General features: G+C 27.4%; 1 protein-coding gene and 2 long non-coding RNA genes across 3 annotated transcripts; 2 read left to right on the forward strand and 1 right to left on the reverse strand.

Annotated features, from left to right (window-relative positions):
• Positions 1-94: 94 nt before the first annotated feature.
• LOC142645364 (major facilitator superfamily domain-containing protein 4A-like) lies at positions 95-1,870 on the forward strand. Its single transcript, XM_075821421.1, has 4 exons — positions 95-279; positions 345-512; positions 579-702; positions 765-1,870. The coding sequence occupies exons 2-4, from the start codon at positions 441-443 to the stop codon at positions 1,805-1,807; spliced, it is 1,239 nt and encodes a 412-aa protein (XP_075677536.1). The 5' UTR covers positions 95-279; positions 345-440; the 3' UTR covers positions 1,808-1,870.
• An 8,518-nt stretch (positions 1,871-10,388) lies between these two features.
• On the forward strand, positions 10,389-12,104 carry LOC142645342 (uncharacterized). The gene is made up of 3 exons (XR_012846509.1): positions 10,389-10,545; positions 10,612-10,818; positions 10,899-12,104. It is a non-coding gene; the product is annotated as an uncharacterized LOC142645342 (long non-coding RNA).
• A 6,330-nt stretch (positions 12,105-18,434) lies between these two features.
• Positions 18,435-21,020, reverse strand: LOC142645388 (uncharacterized). The gene is made up of 4 exons (XR_012846531.1): positions 20,575-21,020; positions 20,113-20,512; positions 19,879-20,051; positions 18,435-19,781 (listed from the first exon to the last, which is right to left on the reverse strand). It is a non-coding gene; the product is annotated as an uncharacterized LOC142645388 (long non-coding RNA).
• Between the last annotated feature and the right edge of the window lie 3,313 nt (positions 21,021-24,333).

Genomic DNA, 24,333 nt, shown 5'->3' on the forward strand with positions numbered 1-24,333 from the left:
CAAAAAATTTTTCGCATAGGTTTTTCATTGCAAACAAATCACGAATATCGAATGAATTTTGTGCAGAATTATTCGAACGTCAATGGTTCGTCATCTATGTTTGGTGTTAAACATGTTGTTTTGAATGGTAAACACAATAACATTCGGAAAAAATATTCAACAATTTATGTCTGTATTTTTTTGATCAACAATAATTATCATAATCATAAATCATCGAATCTAAATACATCCTTTGTTTCTGATTTAATATAATTGTTTTCTATGGTTATCAATATGAGTGTAAGTTATCTTTTAATTTGATAATTTTATGATTTTAATTGGATTTTTTTAATGGGTCTAAATAGCAAAACTCGATGTGATTTATTAGATGCGGCGTCTTTTGTTGATTTTGTAACATTACAATAAGATTGTTTTTATATAAGAATATTTTCCTATTAAAAATGGAAAACATTAGTACTAAATGGATCAATTTGGTTTATTCGGGTTGCATTTTTGTCAATCATTTTGCATTCGTAAGTGATTTTGTGATTGTGTATGTGTTATTATTGTTATTTAAAATTGTTCATTCATGTTCAAAGGGAATAACATCGAATACATTATGGGCAGCTTTGGTTGATTTAAGTAAAATTTATCAGGTTTCAGAAGAAACTATCAATTATCTTGCAACATTTTCATCGCTTGGTTATCTCATCGGATCATTAAGTAAATTATTAACTGAAAAATCATTAGCTATGTATATTCAAATTTTCTCATCAATCTATTAGGTGGAATAATTTATAAATGGCTTAATCGACAATTCGTACTCATATGTATGGTGTCTTTGATCGCGTTATCAATGACTTTCGTTCCATATTATGGTTCGATCTACCTGTTGTTCGCTGCGATAACATTGAATGGAATTGGTGGTGGCTCATGGGATAGCTCTAACAATATCTGGCTTGTTGAAATGTGGCCAGATAAACATGCTTCGGTAATGCAATCCTCACAATTTATGTATGGCCTTGGTACAATTATTAGTCCGGCTCTGATTTCACCATATGTATCCGGAAATTCTACACAAATGACGCCATCAGAAAGAATAAAATCACTTAGTTTACCGTTCACAGTCGTTGGTGTGATACAAATATGTGTGCCTATCATTTTGCTGATATTATTCTTCATACGAAGATATCGTAAACCCGGTGATTGTGATAATGATGAAGAAAATAATATCGAAGTAATCAATAGCAATCATATTAGTCAATTTCAATCATTACGAAAATTCAAGCTCATTCTAGTTGCATTGCTTTTAGGCACGTATGATGCAGCCGAATTGGGTTATTTTTATTATTCGCCAACAATGTTACAACATTTGTCTGTTGAACCATCTGAAGCTGCTCATGTTCTTTCAGTTTTATCCGCTGCTTATACGATTGGTCGATTAGTTACGGCATTTATTTCTTTAAAATTGACGCCTGATATAATTATGACCTATCATTTTGTCATAATAATTGTAGCACAAACTTGTCTTTATTTTGGACGTCATAATCGAACAATCATCTATATTACAACCGTTTTACTTGGTTACGGTTTTTCAGCTATGTGGCCAGCTATTTTAGCATTTACTGAACGTCATTTTAAACTATCTAATCGAATCGGTTCATTGTTATTCTTTTTTGCCGGATTGGCAACAATTTTTACACCATTTTTGATTGCTAAATATTTGGAAACATGGCCAGAAGTTTTATTTGTATTCGAAGGAAGCTATCTATTGGCCAGTATTATTTTATTCATTTCGGTCAAATTATTGTTAATATTTCGACCATAATTTTGCCTAACTAATATGATTTATTTTAATCTAGATATATTCTTTATTTAATTTATGTAACAAATTTTAGTTTACTTTGTTTTAATAAAATTTCAATTCAAATTAAAAATAGCTAAATGATAAATAATGGATTCGACTAGCTAATTTTCGCTACACCCTTTTATTTACCCATCATTATAATAACCAGTCATAATATTGTAATCATGGCTACCGTAACAACAGTGAGAGAAAGAAAAACCAACCGAAATAATCTTGATCATTATCATCAACCAGAACGAAATGTAAAAGGGAATTCGAAATTATTTTTCGATTTGGATGTTTTGCACACCCTTCACATATCGAAACAAAGAAAAACCAGAAAAACTAATGGACAAAATTGTTTTTTACGAATGACATTTTTTAAATTTGATAAAAACAAAATCATGAATCTGGTGGTTTAGACAATAGAATTTTTTCAAAGCATGAAATATGAATTTTATTGCAAAACTAATTGAATGAAAATAGTCGGCATATTACATCATACCGTGTGTTTGATGATCCGGTCATCATTATTATCATTGATCGGTCCGAAAAGAAAAAACCTTTAAATTTTTTTTTAAATCAACATCGATACAATCGATACGGCTATTTATTTATCCCGTAACAATAATAATAATAATAATAATAATGATCAAACATCGTCGAAAATCAAATCAAATAATAAAAAATATTTATTTTATTTTGCCCTAAAAAATGATGATTGTTAGGTCACAGCAAAAATTTATTATATGATACTCTGGCATCATATTTATTTTTTGGGGAAGAAGAAAAAAATACTCGATTCATTCGAATTTAACAATAACAACAACCGAGCAAAAAAAAAGTATTAAATCCAATTCATTTTATCTCTATAAAATGCCCAATAAAATGATGATGATAATAATAATAATTGGGGGGAACAATATTTGAAAAAGAAAAATAGGAATGGCTATAAAAACGTTTTCATAACAAAACGACAATCATCACAAAATAAATTGATCGGCAAATCAAAGAAATTTGATTGTCATTCGATCAATTCTTCGTTTCAACAACAACAACAACAACAAAAATCGGGTATAAATATTTGTTCATTCGGCGGTTATATAATGATGATAATAATAATAATAAATTTCCGAACATTATGATCCTCCTTATCAATCGTTTTGTGTGTGTGTAGGCCAGAATGGAAATAAAAAGTGACCAAAATGAAAAACAACAACAACATTTGTCCATTTCGATTGTTTACTGTGTGTATCATATACGATGATGATGATGATGATGATATTAGGCGAGCCAATTTAATTCTTTTATTTCGATTCAATTCAATTCAATTCATAATCATTGAACAAATCATAGATTAGGTTTATGTTTAGATTTTTTTTTTGGTTTTTTTTTCTTGGTTGTTGTTGTTGTTGTTTGGTGGATGCAAATCAGATAAAAAAAATTTTGTTTTTTGGTTTTTAAATGGAGAAAACCGAATGGATCAATGAATCAGGCCGTTCAGGTCAATAACGGCAGCGCCCGAAATTTTTGTTACTTTGGCTAAATAATGGTGTTGAATGATGATGATGTTGATGTTAATGATACATGCACATCATCAAACTTATTATCATTATCATCATTATTATCATTATTATCGATGATGAATGGTAATAATGATGTTGATGAATAATTTAGCATACTGCTTTTTTGCTGATGGTTGGCATCATTCACGAAAAAAAGAACAACAATTTTTTCGACAACAACAACAACAAAAAATCGACAGCATTTGACTAAATGATGATTGTTTCATCATCTTTTTTTTTCGAAACATCATCAATCAATAATCTTGATTTGAAAACAAAAACAAGATTTATCTATCCCGAATATCCGATTGAAAATGATGATGATGATGATGATGATCGAAAGCAATTATCAAATGATTATGATTTCTATTGTTTTTTCTTTTCTTTTTTCAATCGTTCATTGCCATCGACTGTGTGTTTTTTGGTTCATTCAACATGTTAATTGACCAATGATGATCCAATGACCAAAAACATTCAGTTTTCAAATATACATTTTTAAAATTGTTTATTCAATCAGATCAAGTCGATCATCAAGATATCCAATAATAGAATTTGATCAGAAAAAATGAAAGACGATGATTCGATCGATTGATTCAAACTAATTTCTTTAAGTAATAATTTATACCGATTTTCATCCTTTTTATCACTTCATGCATGGCTTTTGAATTGGATTTATCCGCATCCAACTGAGTGGGGAAAACAGAAGAAAAAGAAGAAATTTTCATCTATGGTCTTATTTTCATTCGAATGAAACCATTCGATTTGATCAACCGGTAATCAATCAATCAATCAATCAAATCATCATCATCAACAAAAAAAAAAAGTTAAAATAATCAATATTAATCTGTATATTATTATTACTATTGGATTCATGATGGACATATATGATCGAATTTTACTGTTTATCTCAAAAGTGAAATTTACATTGATGCTTCTGGTGATGACTGATTATTATCATTTTGTTGTTGTTGTTGTTTGGTATGAAATGTTGTCAAACTTTTTCTTTTATTTGTTTGTTTGTTTGTTTTTTGCTTTCATAGAAAATAAATTCAACAAATCAATCTAATTCGATATTCATTCATTCATTCATTCAATCGTATATGTTGGTCAATTGGTCAAAATGGATTTTTTTTTGATTTTTCATTTCATTTTTTGTTGCTTCATTCGAATTCGATTGAGTGTGAATCATCATCATAGTTGATTATCAATGTGTCGCTAAATTTAGATCATCAAAATGAATCGATCTTCTTCATCGTTGTTCATGATGATGATGATGATCGGGAAAAATATGTGAAAATTTTTTTTTTCCTTTTTCGATTTGATTGGTCGATCAATCGATTGATAGATCAACAGCAGCAGGTTTGTTGATTTAGTTGACCAGGTTTGATGAAAAAACTATGAAGGAAAACGGATTGCGTTTCGCAATTTTGTGTGTGTGTGTGTCAATTTCGTTCATTTTGGTTATTTAAGCTAAAATTTTCATTTATTAACAACAAAAAAAAAATATGTGTTTCAAATAGATCGATTGCTTTGAATGATTGATATCAAAATGAATGATTTTAATATTGCTAACCATATAGCCATAGCCTTATACAAACAAACGATTCAAGTTTTTTTTCGAATGTGGGAAAAATTGTTCACAAAAATGACCAAAGATACGAATCGTCAAACTAAAACTCATCGAATAATGGTAAAATGATTCGATTCCACCTGTATATTCGATCGATCAATAGATCGATCGGTTGGTTTGAACATTAATTACTTTTTCTCTCTCTTTCTCTTCAACAATAACAAATTTCCGTGTGCTTAAATCCATCAATTATAACATTTTATTTTTTAAATAAAAATGTTTAACACTTATCATCGATTAAAATCATATCATCGTTTTTTTCTAATCTATCTTTCTGTGTTGATTGTTTGTTTCTGAATCAATGATAAATATCTTAATCAGGTGAGAAAACTATATATTGTCTTAAAAAAAATCAAAATGAATTGTTCCGGATGTGAAAAAAAAAGATTTGTATAAAAGTGTGTGAAGTATGATTATCTTTGTAACAAGTGGCGTTAAAAAATAATGATGAACATTTTAGATTATCAACATCTTCATGGGCTATTGGGCTGAATGTTTTTTTTTGCACCGGAGATGACAGAGATAAAAATGCCAACCAAACAAAAAAAAAAAAATAAAGATGAGTTTTAGAAATTTAGTTCGAAATTCGAATACAGAAAAAATGGAGATGAGTTTTGGAAATTCAGTTCGAAATTCGAATTATTTCAAAATTTAGCTATAAAAAGCGATTCAAAAAACAGATTCATTTTGAAATTTTGTTATAAAGTTTGAACGCAAGACGAATTTTCATTGTTTTTGAAATATAACACGATAAAATTGTTCCTAATGGTTCTGAATCATCATCTTCTTCGTCGTTAAATATAAATTCTAATTCTGTTAATCCTGATTCAAATTGTTCTACTGATCCTGTTTCTGGTTCTCGACGATCTGAACGTAAAAATATTGGTGTTCCACCAGATCGTTTTAAATTTGATTCAAACTTTAAAGTTACGAATCATGATTGAGATATTGTAAATTGATTCAGATTAATAACTTTGTGTCTTGCGCTTTGTGTAACGCTTGCGCGCCGCAGCATGTTTCCTTTTCACACGTCCTTTTCCGCCATGTGCTTTCTACTATTTGGCACACACATACATGCTAGTTACATGAACACACTGCATGTCATTCGATTGCTGTACACCATCACGCGCGGTCTAAGAAAATCGTTGTTCTTTCTAAAACCATTTCGTGTTCTTCATATTTGATAAAGAAAGTTCATATATCTAAAAAAAACAAATGAATCTAACAATGCTTGGAATAATTCGAAAAAACAAAAAAGAAGTTCCTTTAGAACTGATAATAACTAAAGGAAGAACCGACGGCGGACGAATGAACTTATTCCGAATGTAAATGGCCAGGTTGTGGGAGTAAATTTAAACGTAAAGAAGAATTGACCACACATCAACGAATACATACTGGTGAAAAACCATTTTAATGTGAACATTGTGAATAATGTTTTACTCTAGCCAGGCATAAGAAATAGCCGAAGATGGCCGATAACTAATTTTTTTCAATATTTTGAATATAAGTGCTATAAATTCTACGATTTTATATCGTATGAATAAAACAACCAAAACATCGATCGAAAGTTTTTTTTACGAGAATTAGCTTTCGCGTTTATTAAACCGGAAATCGAGAGGCGAAATCCAAATTCTACGTTACCTTGGCAGAAGAGAATCAAATCTAATTTCATTTTGAAAAAAGATCACAACAATCAAGGACAACAACAAAGAATCGATATTATATCAAATATTTAAAAAAAAAAATTACCATGCTTTATCTTTATTTTTATTTTTGATTAATTTTTCATTTTTTGTTGTTTTTTTTCTTCTTTTTTTTTCTCATTCATTGATTTATTGTAATTATTATCATGATGACCATAATAATAAAATTTTTTACTTTGTTTGCAAAAAAAAAAATCATTTATCATTACCATCATGATGACGATGAACAAGATGAATGTCGTTTGTTTTTTGGACATTTGACGATGATGATGATGGTCGAGATTTATTTTGAACTTATTTGGGATTCGCATTTATACACACACTATATTCATTTTTGTTGTTGTGGATCCAGTGATTTAATAAGGATGATTTTTGTTTGGGCTGCGTAAACAGAAAAACATTGAATTTTCCGGAAATATTTCGAAAAAAAAATCTTTACCGAATTACAAAACTGACCAGTTTGAAATCCAGATTTCAATTAATTTCGATTTTCATCAATACGGTGTGTGTGTGTGATTGGTCAAAACAATGGTAAACTTTTCAATCTTATCGATCAAACGATGATTATGAACAGAAAAACAAAAAAAAACAAAAAAATCCAAAACAGACAAACCTGTAGACCACAAAACATTGAAAGAAGAAATCTTTTTGGGATTATCTATTTGGATAAAATTAGCTTTCGTTTCGACTGGATCAACATCCAATAATCCTTTTTTCATGATTATGATGATGATGTTGAAAGTTAAGATAGAAAATAAGCGAAAATCCTTTTCCTTTTTTTTCATCAAATATCGATTTAGCATTCGATATCACATGATCAAAGTGCGTGACTTATGATCGATAATGTAACATTTCGATTAAACATTTGGAAAAGAATTCAACAACAACAATTGCAACAACGCCTAATTCGATCAAAATCTGATCTAAAATGAATGAATGAATGAAAGCGAAAAATCATATCTATTGCAAGATATGTTGTCCATTGATTTGTCATCAATCAATGATCAATTATAACATTTGGATAACGAATTTTCTGTGTTTGTGGCACGTTTAATTTTGCCCAGTTCGATGATGATTGTAAAATTTGATTATATGATTAATCGAATTTCAGGATATTTATCGAATTTATTTTTCTGGAGGATCATCGTTTTTATTTTCGAAAAAATTTCAGTAAAATAAGAGAGAAACGAAGTGAAAATACAACAAACTCATTTTTGATTATGTCTATGTAATATATTAACGTCTCTAAAATAACGGTAAAGATATGATCGATGATGATGATGATAATCATCATCATTATCATTAAAAAAGCTCACGAGTTAAAAAATCATTCAATAATGATGATGATGTTGGAAATAGATTCGTAGTGTTAATTTCGTCATCATATTTGCGATATGATGTGATAGAAATAAAAGTGAAGAGAAAAACAACGACGAAGAGAAAAATTCAAGATTCAATTCGATAAAAGAATCTGATTTTTATTGAAATTTTAAAATTTCAATGAAAAATAAAACAAACAAAATTATGCAATCCATAAATAGATCATCATGTTTAATTTATTCAATCATCAAATAAATCGATTGAATCAATTATTCAATTTGATCAATTATGATGATATGATACGTTTGTTTGAAATGTTTGAAACGTAAACCAAATTTGACCTTTTGAAAAAAAATATTGTCCGAAAAAGCAGCAAGACCACCACCACCAACAACATATATGATTGGCATTGATTTCATTCAAATAATTTTTTGGATTAGAAAAAAAAATTTGAAAATTTAAATTTTTCGTTTTGTTTTGTTTTGTTTTTTTTTCGATTTGCAAATCCTATTTACTATCGTGATCCATTTATAATTGATCCAAACTATAGTAAAAAAAATGATATCGTTTTGCTTATCATAATTTAATATCAGAATCTAAATTTTGTTTTTTTTTTTACACATCATTTCATTATAACGCCACCGCCTTGGATTACTAAATTCAATTCGTTTAGGGTGTGTGTGTGAAATCTTGATCCACAATGAATCTACAACAAAAACAAATTGATGATCATTCAATCTGGGTAATCAATCAATAGGATTTAACGATTCTTTTTTCACAATCTCGTTACTTACTTACAAATATTGTTCAGCTGAAAAACATGAAATGATTGAATATCGTTTGGCATCGATCGTTATTGATTGGAAATTTATTGCCAAATAGAAAAAATTGGGATTGAAATTAAAATCATGTTTTTGTTTTTTGTTGTCGGAAAAAACATCTGAAGAAAAAAATGAAGATTTTTTCCATAAAAAAAACATTTCCCGAATACTTTCCCTTTTTCTTATCAATGAATGATTCATTGTGGTCAATATTTCGAAGATAAGATTCGTACAACTGAAATTAATTGAAAATCAATAATGATAGTGTGTTTGGCTATCGTCTTCAGATTAAATAAATTAATAAGGATTAATTTTTTCTGCTATTGCTCTTAAATCAAGTAAACAAGATTATCGATTTTTTCATTCAAAAAAATAAAAAATCATACGTATTATTAGTGACGGAAATGATTACATAATCGATCATTTTTTTCAAAAGTATCTATCATCGAAACCAAAAATTATCATCGTGACCACATAAATGATGGTTTTCAATGGCTCTTTTTTTTAATTGTCAAAAAATAGAAATTTTTATTTTTGTTTTCATCGATCAAATCGAGAAGAAGAATGGCGAAAAGTTTTCTGGTCATTCCATCATTATGCAATGAAATGATCAAAAAAAAACTTTCAATTTTGATATCTTTCAACCGAAAAGAAAAACTGAAAGTTAACCAGAAAAGATATCTTTGCTTATTATCTTAAAAACATCCAAATTGCGCACCCGAAGTTTTTCACTCTCTCTCTCTGTCTATCCTCCGCTTTCTTATCAAGATCAACCTCCATTTGATAATTGTTTTTTTTTCGGTTATTGAAAGTTCAAACTCTAAATGGAAAAAAAATTTATGGTAATAATTATCATTGCTCGATTCCAACAAATTATTTTCATTGATGAATGATAATGATGATGATGATGATGATTTGTACACAAAAATGGACAGCTGGACAAAGTTAAAAATTACATTTTTTTCCAAACAAACAAACAAACATTTGTTTTTGTCATTTTTACTTTGTTTCTTTTGCTGAAGTCGTTTTTTTCTTACCTGAGCATCGTGAAATGGATAAAAAACAAATGTTTCTCACAACATTAATTACCTTTTTTACCTTTTTTTGTTTTGTATCCAATAGGATAATGTGTTTGTGTGTCATATGGACATTATAATTGTCTTTAAAGATTCATGACTATTATCATCATTTTCTAAAATAATCATCATCATTAATAATCATAAATAATAAGAAAAAAAACAACAACAGGTTTTGTTCGGCGGATTCATCTTTAAAATTAGCATCAATTGTCGTTCAATTTTTGGCTTTTTGGCTTCTTTTGGCTATCATCACATTATATCCACAGATGAATTAATCTTTTCTTTTCTTTTTCAGATCAACAAATTTTGAATTGAATTTTTATTCTTTTTATGGATGAAAACAAAATTAACCCAGTTATTTTTGATCTGAAAAAAACAAAGCAAAATTAAATTTTACCGTTTATAACTTGATCGAGCTATATTAGTCAAAATAGTTTATGTTCGAAAAAGATGTTCGAATTTTTTCTTCCCCCCATTTGTTTTTTGTTTTTTGTTAATAACACTATCAATTAGTCGAAACAACAACAACAACAATCCCGGTTATTAATATGTTTTGTCGGTTTTTATTGTTTTTTCGGGTCTTTTTTGGAAAATAATTACAGGTTTCAATGAATCCATCATAATAATAATGATAATTTATTTTACTATTTTAAGTTTTTTTTCACCAGAAAAAAATTCATTCATCAATTCAATCACATTCCCTTTTCCATGTTTTCCCAAGCAGTTTTTTTTGAGCATCAATTTTTATTCGATGTTCACCCAAACGATGAGAAATGTAAGAAGAAAAAAAAACATCATTGATAATACAATTCAGAAGTTATGAAAAATTTTCATTTTTATTATTTTTATCATCATTATTATTTTCAATTTCATCGGTAAATCTCTTTGAATTTTTATTGTTCTATTTTCTTGTTGTTGTTGATGTTATTTTTTTTACCTTTAATCATTATAACAGGTATTGTTTTTACCATCTATACACAAATATAATGAACTGAACAAATGGAATGGAAAATCATCATTTTATTGTTGAAAAAAAAATATTTTTGGAAAATAAATATGAATTGAAATCATCATCATCATCATCGTTATGATTCAGTGATGATGATGATGATGATGTTCGTCATAAATGTATAATGATTCCGATCAAATGGAAAAATCCAATAAAAAAACCAATGAAAGAATGGAATTGTTTTATTTTCCTAGCCGAATCTTGAAGAATGAAAATTCAAAATGAAAATAATCTATCAATTCGAGCTACCATCTTCATCGACTATTATTGAACACCCCGATCCGTGTTTAAATGTGAATGAAAATCTGGTATTTTTTGCCCTGACGATGATGATGATGATTATAATGATGATGTTAATTGAATCGAAGTAAATATTTCAACTACCTATTTTGGCTAACCACCACTTTTTTTCGGTTGAAGAAAACATCAACGATAATCAAAATCAAAATTAACTTGAACACCAATTCGATGATTAGATCGATCGGTTTTTGTTTTTTTATTTTTTTTCAATGATGGTTAATTAAATTTGTATATCCAATAAAGAGGAATAATCAACCCAATGGATCAGTTCACATCTAATCCATTCATTTATCTTATGTGATTTCTATCTATAGACATCACGTCCATCACACACACACACACATCTCATCATCAAAAATCAACATTATCGTTATTATCATAAAGGGTTCCATAGTTTAATTAATCAATCAATCATTGTATAGGTTTGAATATTAACCTCAAAAAAAGTAAAAAACAAAATGATGAGTGATGTGTAATTTGAATCAAATCCTGATGATTATTATCAACAAATTTTTTTCTTTCATTCATCGTCAATCCATGGATCATCATCACGTTAATGTTTTTGATAATCATATCTATGGCAAGAAAAAAAAATAACCAACATTATTAGGCTATTAACCTAATAAAATGTAAATATACGAAAAAAAAAAATTTCACCGCAAATTTTCAATTTTTCATCTTGAGCAAAAAGAAAAATGAAAAATCGATTAAATCATCAATTAATTAATGACACTATTGTTGTTGTTGTTGATAATTGAAATCTTTTCAAAAGTTTACTGCAAAAAAAATTGGATAAAAATAAAAATAAAATTGAATCCTAATAATCGATTCATTGCTTTTGGCTTGATTTCTACTATTCCCATCATCATTTTTATTTTGGCTAAAGGGTTGAATAAATCTCATAACAATTACATTAAGGGGAAAACCCACTTGTTAATGTTTCTTTTTCTGATTGGAAATTGAATAAAAATCATCTAATTCTTTGATGATGATCAGATGATCACCAGAAATGGCCAAAAAAATCAATCAATGACAATAAATAGAATTCAATTTCATTTCATTTTGGGTTCATAATGAAATGGAATGATACTAAATGATCAAATTATTTTTATTGATAATAATTCGAATGTCATATTAACCATCATAATGTTGTTCATGATCATAACATTTGAACGATGATTATGGTTGTAACAATCATTATCTTTATGACATACTGGATTGGTTGTTTTTTCGTTGGAGTTCGATCACAGAAAACATATCATAATGATAAAACTGATTGCCATAAGGTGTTGAATGTCAAAACAACAATTTCAGTTTGTTTCTAATAGAATTCGGTTGACAGGACCCATCATCATTATCATCATTATCAACATTTCAAAATGTTGTTATTGTCTGTCTAAGTTTTTTCGTTCAATCATCATAACGGTACCGATCGTGACCTCTCTTCATTCATCCCCTAATCCAGTTCGACGATATTATCGAAAAAAAAGAAGAAAAAAAAATCCCTGAATTGAAAACTAAAACTTATCGATTCAAACCTAAATAATGATGATGATGATAATGATTCAAACATATTGCAAATCTCTTTTCAAATAACAACAACGATTTTGTTGTCAGTTAAATAATAACAATAATACAGTATTTTAACCTTGTTTTGGGTGTTTAAACTTTTTTTTTTTGGTGCAATATTTCCTAAAAGGTTATATCATATCCAAACAAAAACACAAACACCAATATTATTAAAATATTTTGTCACGAATCCTGTCATTATTCTTTTCAAATAAACCAAACATTCTTTTGCAAATCGTTTAGCAAATTATTTCCTTGATTTAAAATCGAGTTTCTTTGAATTCTGTTATTCGGTTGGTGTGGTTTGATTTTTAACAAGTTTTTTTTCATTTCAAATTCAAATTGAAATCAAAAATAATAAAACATTTTGATTTTCAAAGAATCTTATTTAATAATTTATTTTTGAATTGAATCAAAATGATGATAATGATTGTCATTAATAACGAATGTGAATAAATCATCAAACAATGTAATAATCATCTTGTAAGGTAGTTTTTTTTTGTTGAACCATGGTTTTTGATGTATGCTTATTGGATGTTTGTTTGTTGGTCGGTTAGCATATTTACATCGCCCAGTCACTATGATAAAGATGTGTGGCTGACAGGATGATTTGTTGGATTTCTATTATTTTGTTCTTGATTAGATTTGTTGCTGTTGTTTTTTTTGGCATCTTTCAAAGGAATTTTGTTGTTGTTGATTATAATGACACAATCAAATTTAGGTTTGCCTTTTTTATCCATAGAAAAAAGTCTGAAATAATTTAATTTTCAAAAAAAAGAAAATTGATGCAAAAAAAGATTAGATTTAAATTTCATTTTCATCATATTCCATAAGAAAAAAAATTATGGTCATTTTTTTCGGATTTTTTAAAAATCTGGAAAAACTGAATTTCATATAAATATCATTCCCATAACTGATTATTCATTCTTCATGATGATATCACGGTATATTTAGATTTGAAAATTGTAGAAAAAAACAGTAGAGATTTGGCTACTGAATTTTTTCTTTTTCAAACAGAAAAAAAATCTGAATAAAAACAAAATAATGAATAAAGATGACATCACATTGTTAGCATCATCATTATTACAATAATAATTTTTAGCACAACAAATCTACTTATTAATTATGATAATAATAATGATTATTATAATTATAATTATCATTTACAAAAAAAAATTGTTTGAAATTTAATTAAATCCTTTCTTTTCATCTTACCTTTAGGTAATAATCGTCACTCTTTGTCGTTGTTGTTCTTGCACTTTCAATCTCATTATGGCAAAATTTTTTCCCTACGAAATTGATTTCTTTATTTCGATTAAATAATTAAGAAATTGAATGAATCACATCATCATCGTCGCTTTGAGAGAAAAAAGCGAACATCATTTATGAATTTGGAACGGAAATTTCCATCATCCAAAACAATTAACTAATTAAAAAAAAAATTTTTCATTTCAAATTCATTTTTTTTTGTTTTTTGTTTTTGAATGAAAATTATAATTTTCATTTAAAACTTTTTTTGTTTTGTTTTCCTATTTAGGATTTTTTTTTGAACAAAAATTTCATCATCATCATTATATAATCATAATGATTATCATGATGATTTTGGCTTTTATTTTTAATCCGTGTCCAGTTTGAATACAAAATAAACTAAGTTTTTCTTTTTATTTCATTGTCCAAATCATCATCAACATCATCATTATCATCATCTTTGTCTGGATCGTCACCATTATCTTTCTTTTTTTCTTGGTTATCCTTTCGGGTCATCCATTGTCCTATTAAAGTCTGAATTTTTGTTGTTGTTGTTGCTATGATTTTCCTTTTTGGTTTGTTCAACGGTAGTATGATCGGGGGGAGAAAAATGAATGATAATTTCATTATTATTATGTATAATGCTTTTCTTTTCATTGGAAAAAAATAACAACAACAATAAGATGGAAAGAAAAAGTGAAAAATAAAATAAAAATTGTAACAATTAAACCATTGAATTTAAGTTTGAACAAGATTTTTTACCATTTTTGAATCGAATTCAAATTCTAATCGGATAAAAATGAGTAGGTAACAACAACAACAACAACAAAATGAAAGTCAAACAAACAGCAAGTTTGTTTTCTTTTTTTTATTTATCCAAAAAAAAAAGAAACAAACATAAATCATCACCAAAATTAGACATTCCTTATGAAATTGTTAAATAATGATTGAATTTGAATATATTCATTTTGTTTGATTCAATTTTTTTCTGTTGTTTCTGCTCTAATTTCTGATTTCCGTTATTTTTCATTTATTTGGATGATGATAATTTTGAATTGTCCATTTGATACACATAAAATTACACACATCTGTAAAAAAAGACACATACATCTGCCTGTTAATTTTTCCAGGCTCATTTGTCTTCATATATAATATATAATGATGTTGTTGGCATGTTGTTCCAAATGGAATGATTTGAGCTCATTTAAAAAGCGAATTATAAATTGCTCGTTTTTTTCCTCTTCTTCTTCTTCTTCTTCAACTATTCACCGTGTAGGTGTTATGTGATCACATTTTGTCTTTGGTGATGATCATCATCATCATCGTTTAATTGGTATCATTTAAACTTGGTGACGACGACGACAAAAAAAACTATATTTTTTCCAAAATGTAGGAAGAGAAGTGCATTTTCAATGGATTCGATGATGATGATACTCGAAATGTAACAACAACAACAACTGTCAAACATAAAAATCAAAATTGAGATTATTTGTGATCCAAACAAAAAAAAATGTAATCCAGAATCATTCATCTATCCATCATCATCATCATTTTGTGAAGCTAAACAATGGAAATTAATATAGTCTATGTCTCTCTGTTCAAAGTGGATCACAATGATGATGATGATGATGATAATATGCATACGATGACGAATGACAAAATAAAGAAGAAAGAAAGTATTTCGCGCCTTTTCCAAAAAAAAAAAATCACGCTTACTGCATTCCATCTTCATTTGAATATCACTTGATGATGATAACACTTCCTACGATTATTATGTTTTGGTTTAGTTTTTTTTTAGTTTAGTCACACTTTTATTTGAATTCGAGTTGATTTGAATATTTAAAATGCAAAAAGAAAAACAAATTCATAAACATTCCTTGAAAAAATCGTGTTGTTCATGATCTTAATATTCGTTTGTTTTATTTGGTCATTTTTTTGGTTAAACAAAATTAATCTGATTGTTCCAATATGATTTTCATTTTCATTTTCATTTTCATTATCTTGATCTGATTCGATTCATTCAAAAGGAAAAATACGGATATTTTTCTTTTTCCTTTCTTTGTGGTTCATATGTTCGATATGATTGATATTTCAGAAAATTTTCCAAATTACAATCAAAATTTGACTAAATTTGATTTGCATTACTATCGATGTAATGATATGATTTTCATCATCATCATAATCATAATCATTATTATGGTCAACATCATTAATATCACGAAAATTATGATTGAATTTATTCGATCAATTGTGAATGATGAAATATTGCATTTGCAATAACCAAAATCCAATTATTATCCATATTGATAGAGGAAACAAATTACCAATAACTGGATTGCTTTCAAACAATGTTTTTTTCTTTGATTTAATTTGAAACTTTAACGTTGCCATTATTTATTCATTTATTTGTCATTCATTTTTTTTTGGTGTATAATGTATGTGAAACTAATATTTTTTTGTTTGAAGAATGATTGAATGAAAGACAAATAAACTAAACTAATGATCAATTGAAATTAGAACTCGATCAATCTCGATCATTTCGATCAAACAAAAAACAAAATGTGCATGCATATCGATGTTTCTTGTTATTTCTCATCTATCTCACTTTGTTTGTGTATTCCGGTTAAATTCAATCTATAGTTCGAATCGATTTATTTATTTATTTTCGATTCGTTTCGACTTTTCACATTCACTCATTCACTCACTCACTCAATCAGTCAGTCAGTCAGTTGAACAATCAAAACTATCAAACATTTCGGAAAATGTTTGGTTTATTTGCTCGATTGGTTGGCCAGAAAAAAAAGAAGATATATTGGCTAAAGGTTATAATAATGATCATCATCATCATCATCAACTGTAACTGTTGTTTAACTAAATCAAACTTAATGGCATCCATCCATTGCTGAGAATTCAACCGGTTTATGTTATTGTAAAAAAAAAGAAAATAATCGAAAAAATGAAGAAGAAAATCAATGTACAACAACAACAATGATTAGGTTAACGGGTTTGGTCATCAATGATCATCATCCATTCTCAATGATATACTAAAAAGAAAAGATATTTTCCGATTTATCGTTGACATTGAAATAGACAAAACAAACAAAGCAAATCAAAACAAAACAAAACAAACAACAAATACATGATAATACTCGGAACAAATGTTTTATTACACAAAATAAGGGTCATTGATATTTTCATTTGTTGTTTTGTGTGTCAAAGACAGAAAACAAAAACAACTCGAAAAAAATTTGCAAAATTCCATAGTATGGCAAGAATACAGACATGAAAAAAAAGATTGAAGACATTATTATTTTTTTCGACCAAAAAAACTAACTCAATTAACTTTTGCTTGCTTCCCCATTTTTTCCCGATCAATAATGATTGATGTATCTCAATCAATATATTTTTATAAACGGAAATGATCGAATCGATCATTTCATTTAATGGCATCATGATTTTGTTTGTTGACCTTGATAATTCATATCATTGAATGATTTAATGATGATGATGATGATATTAATTATTCTCACATTGATTGATTGATAACAATAATATTTACCAATAAATGTTTCTTGATCATCATCATTCCATTTTGATGATTTCTGGATTTTTTTACTATAATCATTAAGTGTGAATGATGAGAAATCTTAAGGAAATTGCCGTAAGGCTTTGAAAAAAATGTAGAATTCAGGTTTAACTACCTGATAAAATTGTCATTGTCAATGATTACAATGTCAACAAAAAAAAATCATTATCTTTCAACACCGTTTCTCCTCTATATATACAGATATGATTAACCCTAATGGAAAAACAACGGATTTTTTCAGAATGAAATGCGGATGACATTCTATCATAATGATCTTTAAGCGAGATAATTTTTGCAATTGATGCTTTAAATTTTTCATTTGTTTCAACAATTTTTTTTCAATATGACATTTCATTTCCTGGATGTCAACCAAACAAAAAAACAAAAACAAAAAACAAAAATAAATTCTAAATGCGAAAATGAAAAACAAAATTTCCATTTTAATTAATGTTTTCATTTTATTTAATCATCATAAATCATGATTTAAATGAATAAATAGATGTAACAGGTATTCAGGTTGACACGTGATTGTATCCATTTTTTGCTTTTTTTGTTTAATGAAAAATAAAACAATTAATAATGAATGAATGAATGGATGAATAAAATGGAATTACAAATGATAGTAACATCCACCCACAACAACAAAATATAATGTGAAAAACATTTTTGTATAAAAAATGGGATGGGATTATAAATTCTTTTGAAAAAATGAAATGAAATGAAATGATAATCATATTTCATATTGAAAATTAGTTTAGTTGACACACCTGTTGTTTTTTTTATCAAACAACACTGTGCATTATATGACAATCAATGTTTGACAATAACCGGATATACTCTGATTTGTTCATTAATAAAATATTCTCGTTTTTTTTTGTTTTGTTTGTTTGTTTCAAATATTTTGTTTTTGGATATTTTGTTTGTTCAAACAAAGAGAATTTCAAAAAAAGAAAAGAAATTTAAATTCAAATTATGTTTAAATGTCATTTTGGTTGAAAATTTTTGGTTGTTTTTGTAAAATTCATTTCTATTCCATACAAAATAACCATAATTTTTATTTTAAAACAAAATTTTTTTGGTCAAATTGCAATTGCAATTGAAATGGTTCAGTGACTTGAATCTAGGTTAATCAAAGATAGAAGCTTTGAATATATATTTTGCTTGTTGTTGTTGTTGTTGACTGGTTGGTTCTTTGTTGATCATCATAATCATTACCACCTATGTTGTATTGGTTTGTTTTTTTTTCGTTTGTTTGTTTTTCTCAGTGTTCGTTTTTGATTCACTACTTTATAATGATCACCTTTTGTATTGTTTTTTTGTTGTTGTTGTTGTTAGGTGTTTGAATGATTGAAACTAAATCGACTTTGATCTAACAAACAAAAAACAAAGACAAGAATAAGGAAAAAATAACATTAACAAAGAAACCGGAATTTAATCTTAACCCATTAATTTTTGTTTTGTTTTGTTCTATTGTCCACATTCCAAATCAATCAATTTAACTCGAATGGTGTGTGACATGAGCAAATTCTTTGAAGAAAAAAAAACAAACGAGTGAAAAGAAAAGAAAAGAAAAAAATTATTCATAAATCTAATCAATGATCCATCATTTTGGATAATTAATTGTTGGAAATTTTGTTGTATTGTTGTTTGTTACACCTACTCTGTGTTTTAGGCTATATTATTATTATTGTTGTTGTAATTTCAATGACAATGAAACAATTTTATAAGATTAAATTTTGATTGTTAACCGAATAATAATAATAATAATCCAAAACAAAATCTCGACATTGATAATGATAACGATGATCTGTTGTAATCCATCATATTTTTTTCTTTTAAAAGTCTGTTTCTGTTTCTTTTTTTTCGGGTTTGATATAATTGATGATCATCCATCTATCTTGTAGGTTTATCTAGCGATGGTAGCTAATCTTTTTTTTTTAAAAAGAAAAGAAAAGAAATCTATTAAGAGAAATAATGTGAAGAATTTTTTCTACTGTTTTGATTTTTTTTTCAAGTTCATCATTCATTCGGTAAAATTTTCAATGTATTTTTCTCTGTTGTTGTTGTTGATCAAGATTGATTTTTTTTTTGAAAAATCGCCAAAAAAAGAAAGAGATTGGACCAAACTTATCCGATATTTAGATTTTGGAAGAAAAAAAAAACGCAATTTTTAAATTTGTAAATTTTAATTTTTCTGGTAGTGATGTTGATGGTCAAACATACAATTGATGATTATTATGGTGTCCATGATGATTACAATTTGAATATTTTTTTTAAAACTTATTCGCTGTTGTAACAAAATTATTCATCCAACCATCCATGGTTATGGTCATCCATTTATATCATGGTTATCCATTCATTTATTATGTTTATCCACAGAGAGAGAAAAACTGAAACTGAAACAAAAAACAAAACAAAATTAAAAAAACTAAAGATAGATTTTTCTGGTCATCATACAAACTATCCCATCATGATTTTAAATTCGAATGAAATAATGATGATGAAACCCGACCAACAACAACAACGAAAATGTGAAAAATAGATGTGTCACACACGCACATGGTTCATTTTTTCCATAAAAATACCAAACCCAATCATGACCAACACTTGTTGCATTTTGGAAAAATATTTAGATTCATTTGTTTTGTTTTGTTTATTTAGTGCATGAGAGATTATCCCATAGAAGATCATCATCATCATCATCATAAACAACAATTTTTTTAATATTCACTTCTCGTTTCAATCCAATTTTTTGATGATTGTTTCAGTTATTTGGTTGATGTTTTTTTTCAGGGCTTTTGTTCTCGCTGCTTGAAAACATTGGTTTTTTTCTGGATATTTGGTTTAATGATGATTTCTGAAATGAAATGAAATGAAATAAATAAATTTCTCGATTTCATTTCATTATTTTTTTCAAACTTTTCGAATGCTATGAAATTCTCTCATCATCAATTTTGTTTTTTTTGGCCATCAACCAGACAGCAACAAGTGCTATATGATGATGATGATGATGATTGGTGATGGCGGCTGTATCCACGGCTACAATATATATTTGATTCACACCTTTATCGAGCTTGTTAGATGTTCGTTATATATTTTTTTCCTTTCTATTTTTGTTATCATTAGTTTTTTTAACATTGGCCATTCGATTCTCTTGATTTTGGCGCCGTTTTTTTTCACCGTTCAAAAATTTCATATTTCATACATCTATTTCTCTCTCTATATATTGTACAAATCAAAAGAGAAAAAAAAATAATTGTTACAGGTGAATTTATTTTTAGCCACCAAACACAATTCAAATCAATCACGTTTGTTATGATGATTGTAATAAGATCGATTGATTGTTGGTTAACGAGTATACCAACAACAAAAAAAAATAAGAAATAAAAGAATGATATACCAACAATCGATTGTATCGCTCGATCAATCGATTGTTGATATCCGATTATTTATTTTTGTGAAAAAAAAATTTCAAAATGAAACTAATCATCATCATCATTATTATCAACATTCGAATGATTCGAACGTTCGAACGATATTATTGTCTATTGGAAAATTGAACAAAATGACAATGGCGGAAAATAGGAAACGATATTCAAAACAAATTTTGTCTTTTTTTCTTCAAATTTTCATCATGAACAATATGAAATTTTTTTTAAAAAAAAGCTTCAAAATTGGGTTAAACTAAATTTAAATGGATATTTATGACAATGAATATGATGATGATATGTTTATTCGTTTATTCGTATTCATTTATGATTGAAATATACTAAGATCAACAAGTTGTTGAACATCATATTCAATCTTCTTCTTTTTTTTGTTGTTGAAACAACTTGGACAACATAAATTCGTGATCAATGTTATAATATGATTCACAAAAAAATAAAATCTCTTTAATCCTCTCATTGAAACCTCGAGAAGAGGAAAAAATGATGTCGAAAAAAATAATTATTTTTTTTTCACCATTTGATAAACCACTTGTTGAATGTGCTTGTATGTGTTTATGTGATCAGATTTAGTAATTTCATTTTGGAAAGAATATTGTTTCAATGTTTTGGTTTTATTGGCCACTTTTATTATCGTATATGATAACTATCAAGTGAGAAAAACAAAAAATTTTACCAAATTTTTACGTTGTTGTTGTTGAAATCATAACATTTGAAGAATTAATTAATCATTTCAATGTTTGTTGATGAAGAAATCATTGTTGTTGATCATCAGCAATAAGAATGATGCAATTTTATTGTTTTCGAATTGTCATTTTGATTCCCAAATGAATACGATAATTTCAAATGACAATAGTTTGGGAAATTTCTGTTTTTTCTCGGTTCAAAACTTCAATCCAAAAACATTACCAACATACACTGATGATAATCAATGATCACAAATGGATGTTTAATAGACATCATTTTATCTAATTTAACCACTTGCATCCAGATATTAATAATGAAAAAAAACGAAAATAGAAAAATATATTGTCTATTGAGATATATCACCGATTGAATACTAATATATGGGTGAGGCAAAATAACGCTATTTTTAAATATATGTTTTTCATCATTTTTTCCCCTAGATTACCCCGCTATACACCTGGCTATATCTTTTTATCATGATAATGATAATGATGATAATATAATTTATATACAGCGAATATGTAAACAAAAAAACAAGAGAAAAGTAAAAATCTAATTCAATTCAGGTAAATTATTATTATTTTTTTTAAATTCAGTTTCATTTTCATTTGATTTTCTTTTCAAGTTTTAATAATGATGATGATTATAGTGCAGTGATTCTCAACCAGTGTGCCGCGGCACTTTGGTGTGCCGCGAAATTCTGAAAATGCAACTGTTATATATTTAAAAATTCTAAAATTGTGCCGCGACAACAAAAAGGTTGAGAATCACTGTTATAGTGATTCGTATGGATATTCGTTTTTTCCCTTTCGATTTAAATGGTTATATGGCAAATCCAAAAAACAAAACCAAGCAATGACGATCCCTATTTTGGATATATGAATGTGCTTGACACCAACACATTGATCATGATCATTATTGACCTCAAGAACCAGAAAAAATAAACCAAACATTCTTCAGATGTGCTCTGTTTGGTATTTGTTTAACCATATTTTTTGTAAACCACATGATGATGATGATGATAATCGGTTTCATATTTATATATTCGAATGGGATTGGTCAGATGTTTTTTTTTGGTTTTGTTTTCATCCTTTTACAAACCAAACCATGTTTCATTTTCTTGCTTGTTTTTTTGTTGGTTAAGTGAATTTTTTTCTGTGTTTCTTTTGTGTTTTCATTCCGAAAACATCATCATCATCATCATCATTCAAACAACGAACATGATGTTCAAGCCTATATATAGTCTGTATTGGTTAAACATTACTATTCTTTTGATTCAATATTGTTGGTTGTTTGGTTTGATAAGACAAGATCGTTGTTAAGTAAAAACAAAAACAAAAACAAACCAACACCGTTATTAATTGGGTTAGTAACCTAAAAATTTTTTCGTTTTGTCCATCTTGTAAAAAAAAAAAAAAAAATAGGAAAACCGGGGTAAAGTTGTTGATTAATGTGATAAATTGGTTAAATATTTAGGCGATGATAATCATTAAATGTTATCAAGAAAAAAAAGATCTACATTTTAGATAATTAATTATCATAAAATGATGATTGATCAAAATGAATCAATTGGGAAAAAAAATGAATTTCGAATAAAATCTATTACAAAATATCGTGATGATAAGTTGCAAAAAAAAACCATTCAATTAACAGTTGTCGATAATAGTGTTAAGGTCACATTCCAAAATCGAATAATTATGATAAGTTAATCCGGTTTATTCATAAATATCGTTTTTATGATTTTCAATCAACCAGAAAAAAAAATTCAGATTGCGGAAATGTGAATTTCGACAACAAAATTTGAGAATCTTGAATTTTTTATTTTATTATTAAAATTATTATTATCATCAACATTCAGATTGAATATTATTATTGTTGTTGTTGATCATTAAAATGAAAATATAACCATCATTTTTCTTTTCAATTTGTTCATCGATCTGGAATAATAATGTTATGGTGTGTGTGGTGTGTGTGTTTGGTAAATGTGTGATAGTAGTCGAAAGCAAGTAAGAAACCAGATCAACATCGATAGGGTAATCAGCTTGAAAAAAAACACATATAAAATTCAAGAACAAATCAAAACAACAACAAAAAGAAAAAATATTGGCCATCGTACCAATCACTCAACAACAACAACATTCATTCATTCATTCATTCATTTTATTTCAATTTCATCATTTGAAGAAAAAAAATTCTATTATCGAGGTTTCATTCATTCATTCATTCATTCATTGATCGAATAAAGAATATGAAGAAGAAGAAAACAACAACGATAATAATAATTTGTATTATTCAAATGTCGTTGAATGTTTTTTCTTTCTTTTTTTTGTCAATATTTTTATGAATTTATCATTATAATATCTGATGCTGAATCTATTCCGTATATTTGTATGTGTGGGGTGGGAGGGTTGCCAAACGAACCTTAACCAAAAAAAAAAAAAAACACAATCAACCTAGGTGAACTTCGAATCATCATCATCATCGATGCTTTTTGGCCATTGTCGGCTTTTGATCTCTGTTTCTCTCTGACATTTTATTTTTTCCT

This window comes from Dermatophagoides pteronyssinus, unplaced genomic scaffold, assembly GCF_027571235.1.
Source record: "Dermatophagoides pteronyssinus isolate colony J.1.1.1.1 unplaced genomic scaffold, Derpt_VIB-CSIC_2022.12 sq0010, whole genome shotgun sequence".
Classification (NCBI taxonomy): domain Eukaryota; kingdom Metazoa; phylum Arthropoda; class Arachnida; order Sarcoptiformes; family Pyroglyphidae; genus Dermatophagoides; species Dermatophagoides pteronyssinus.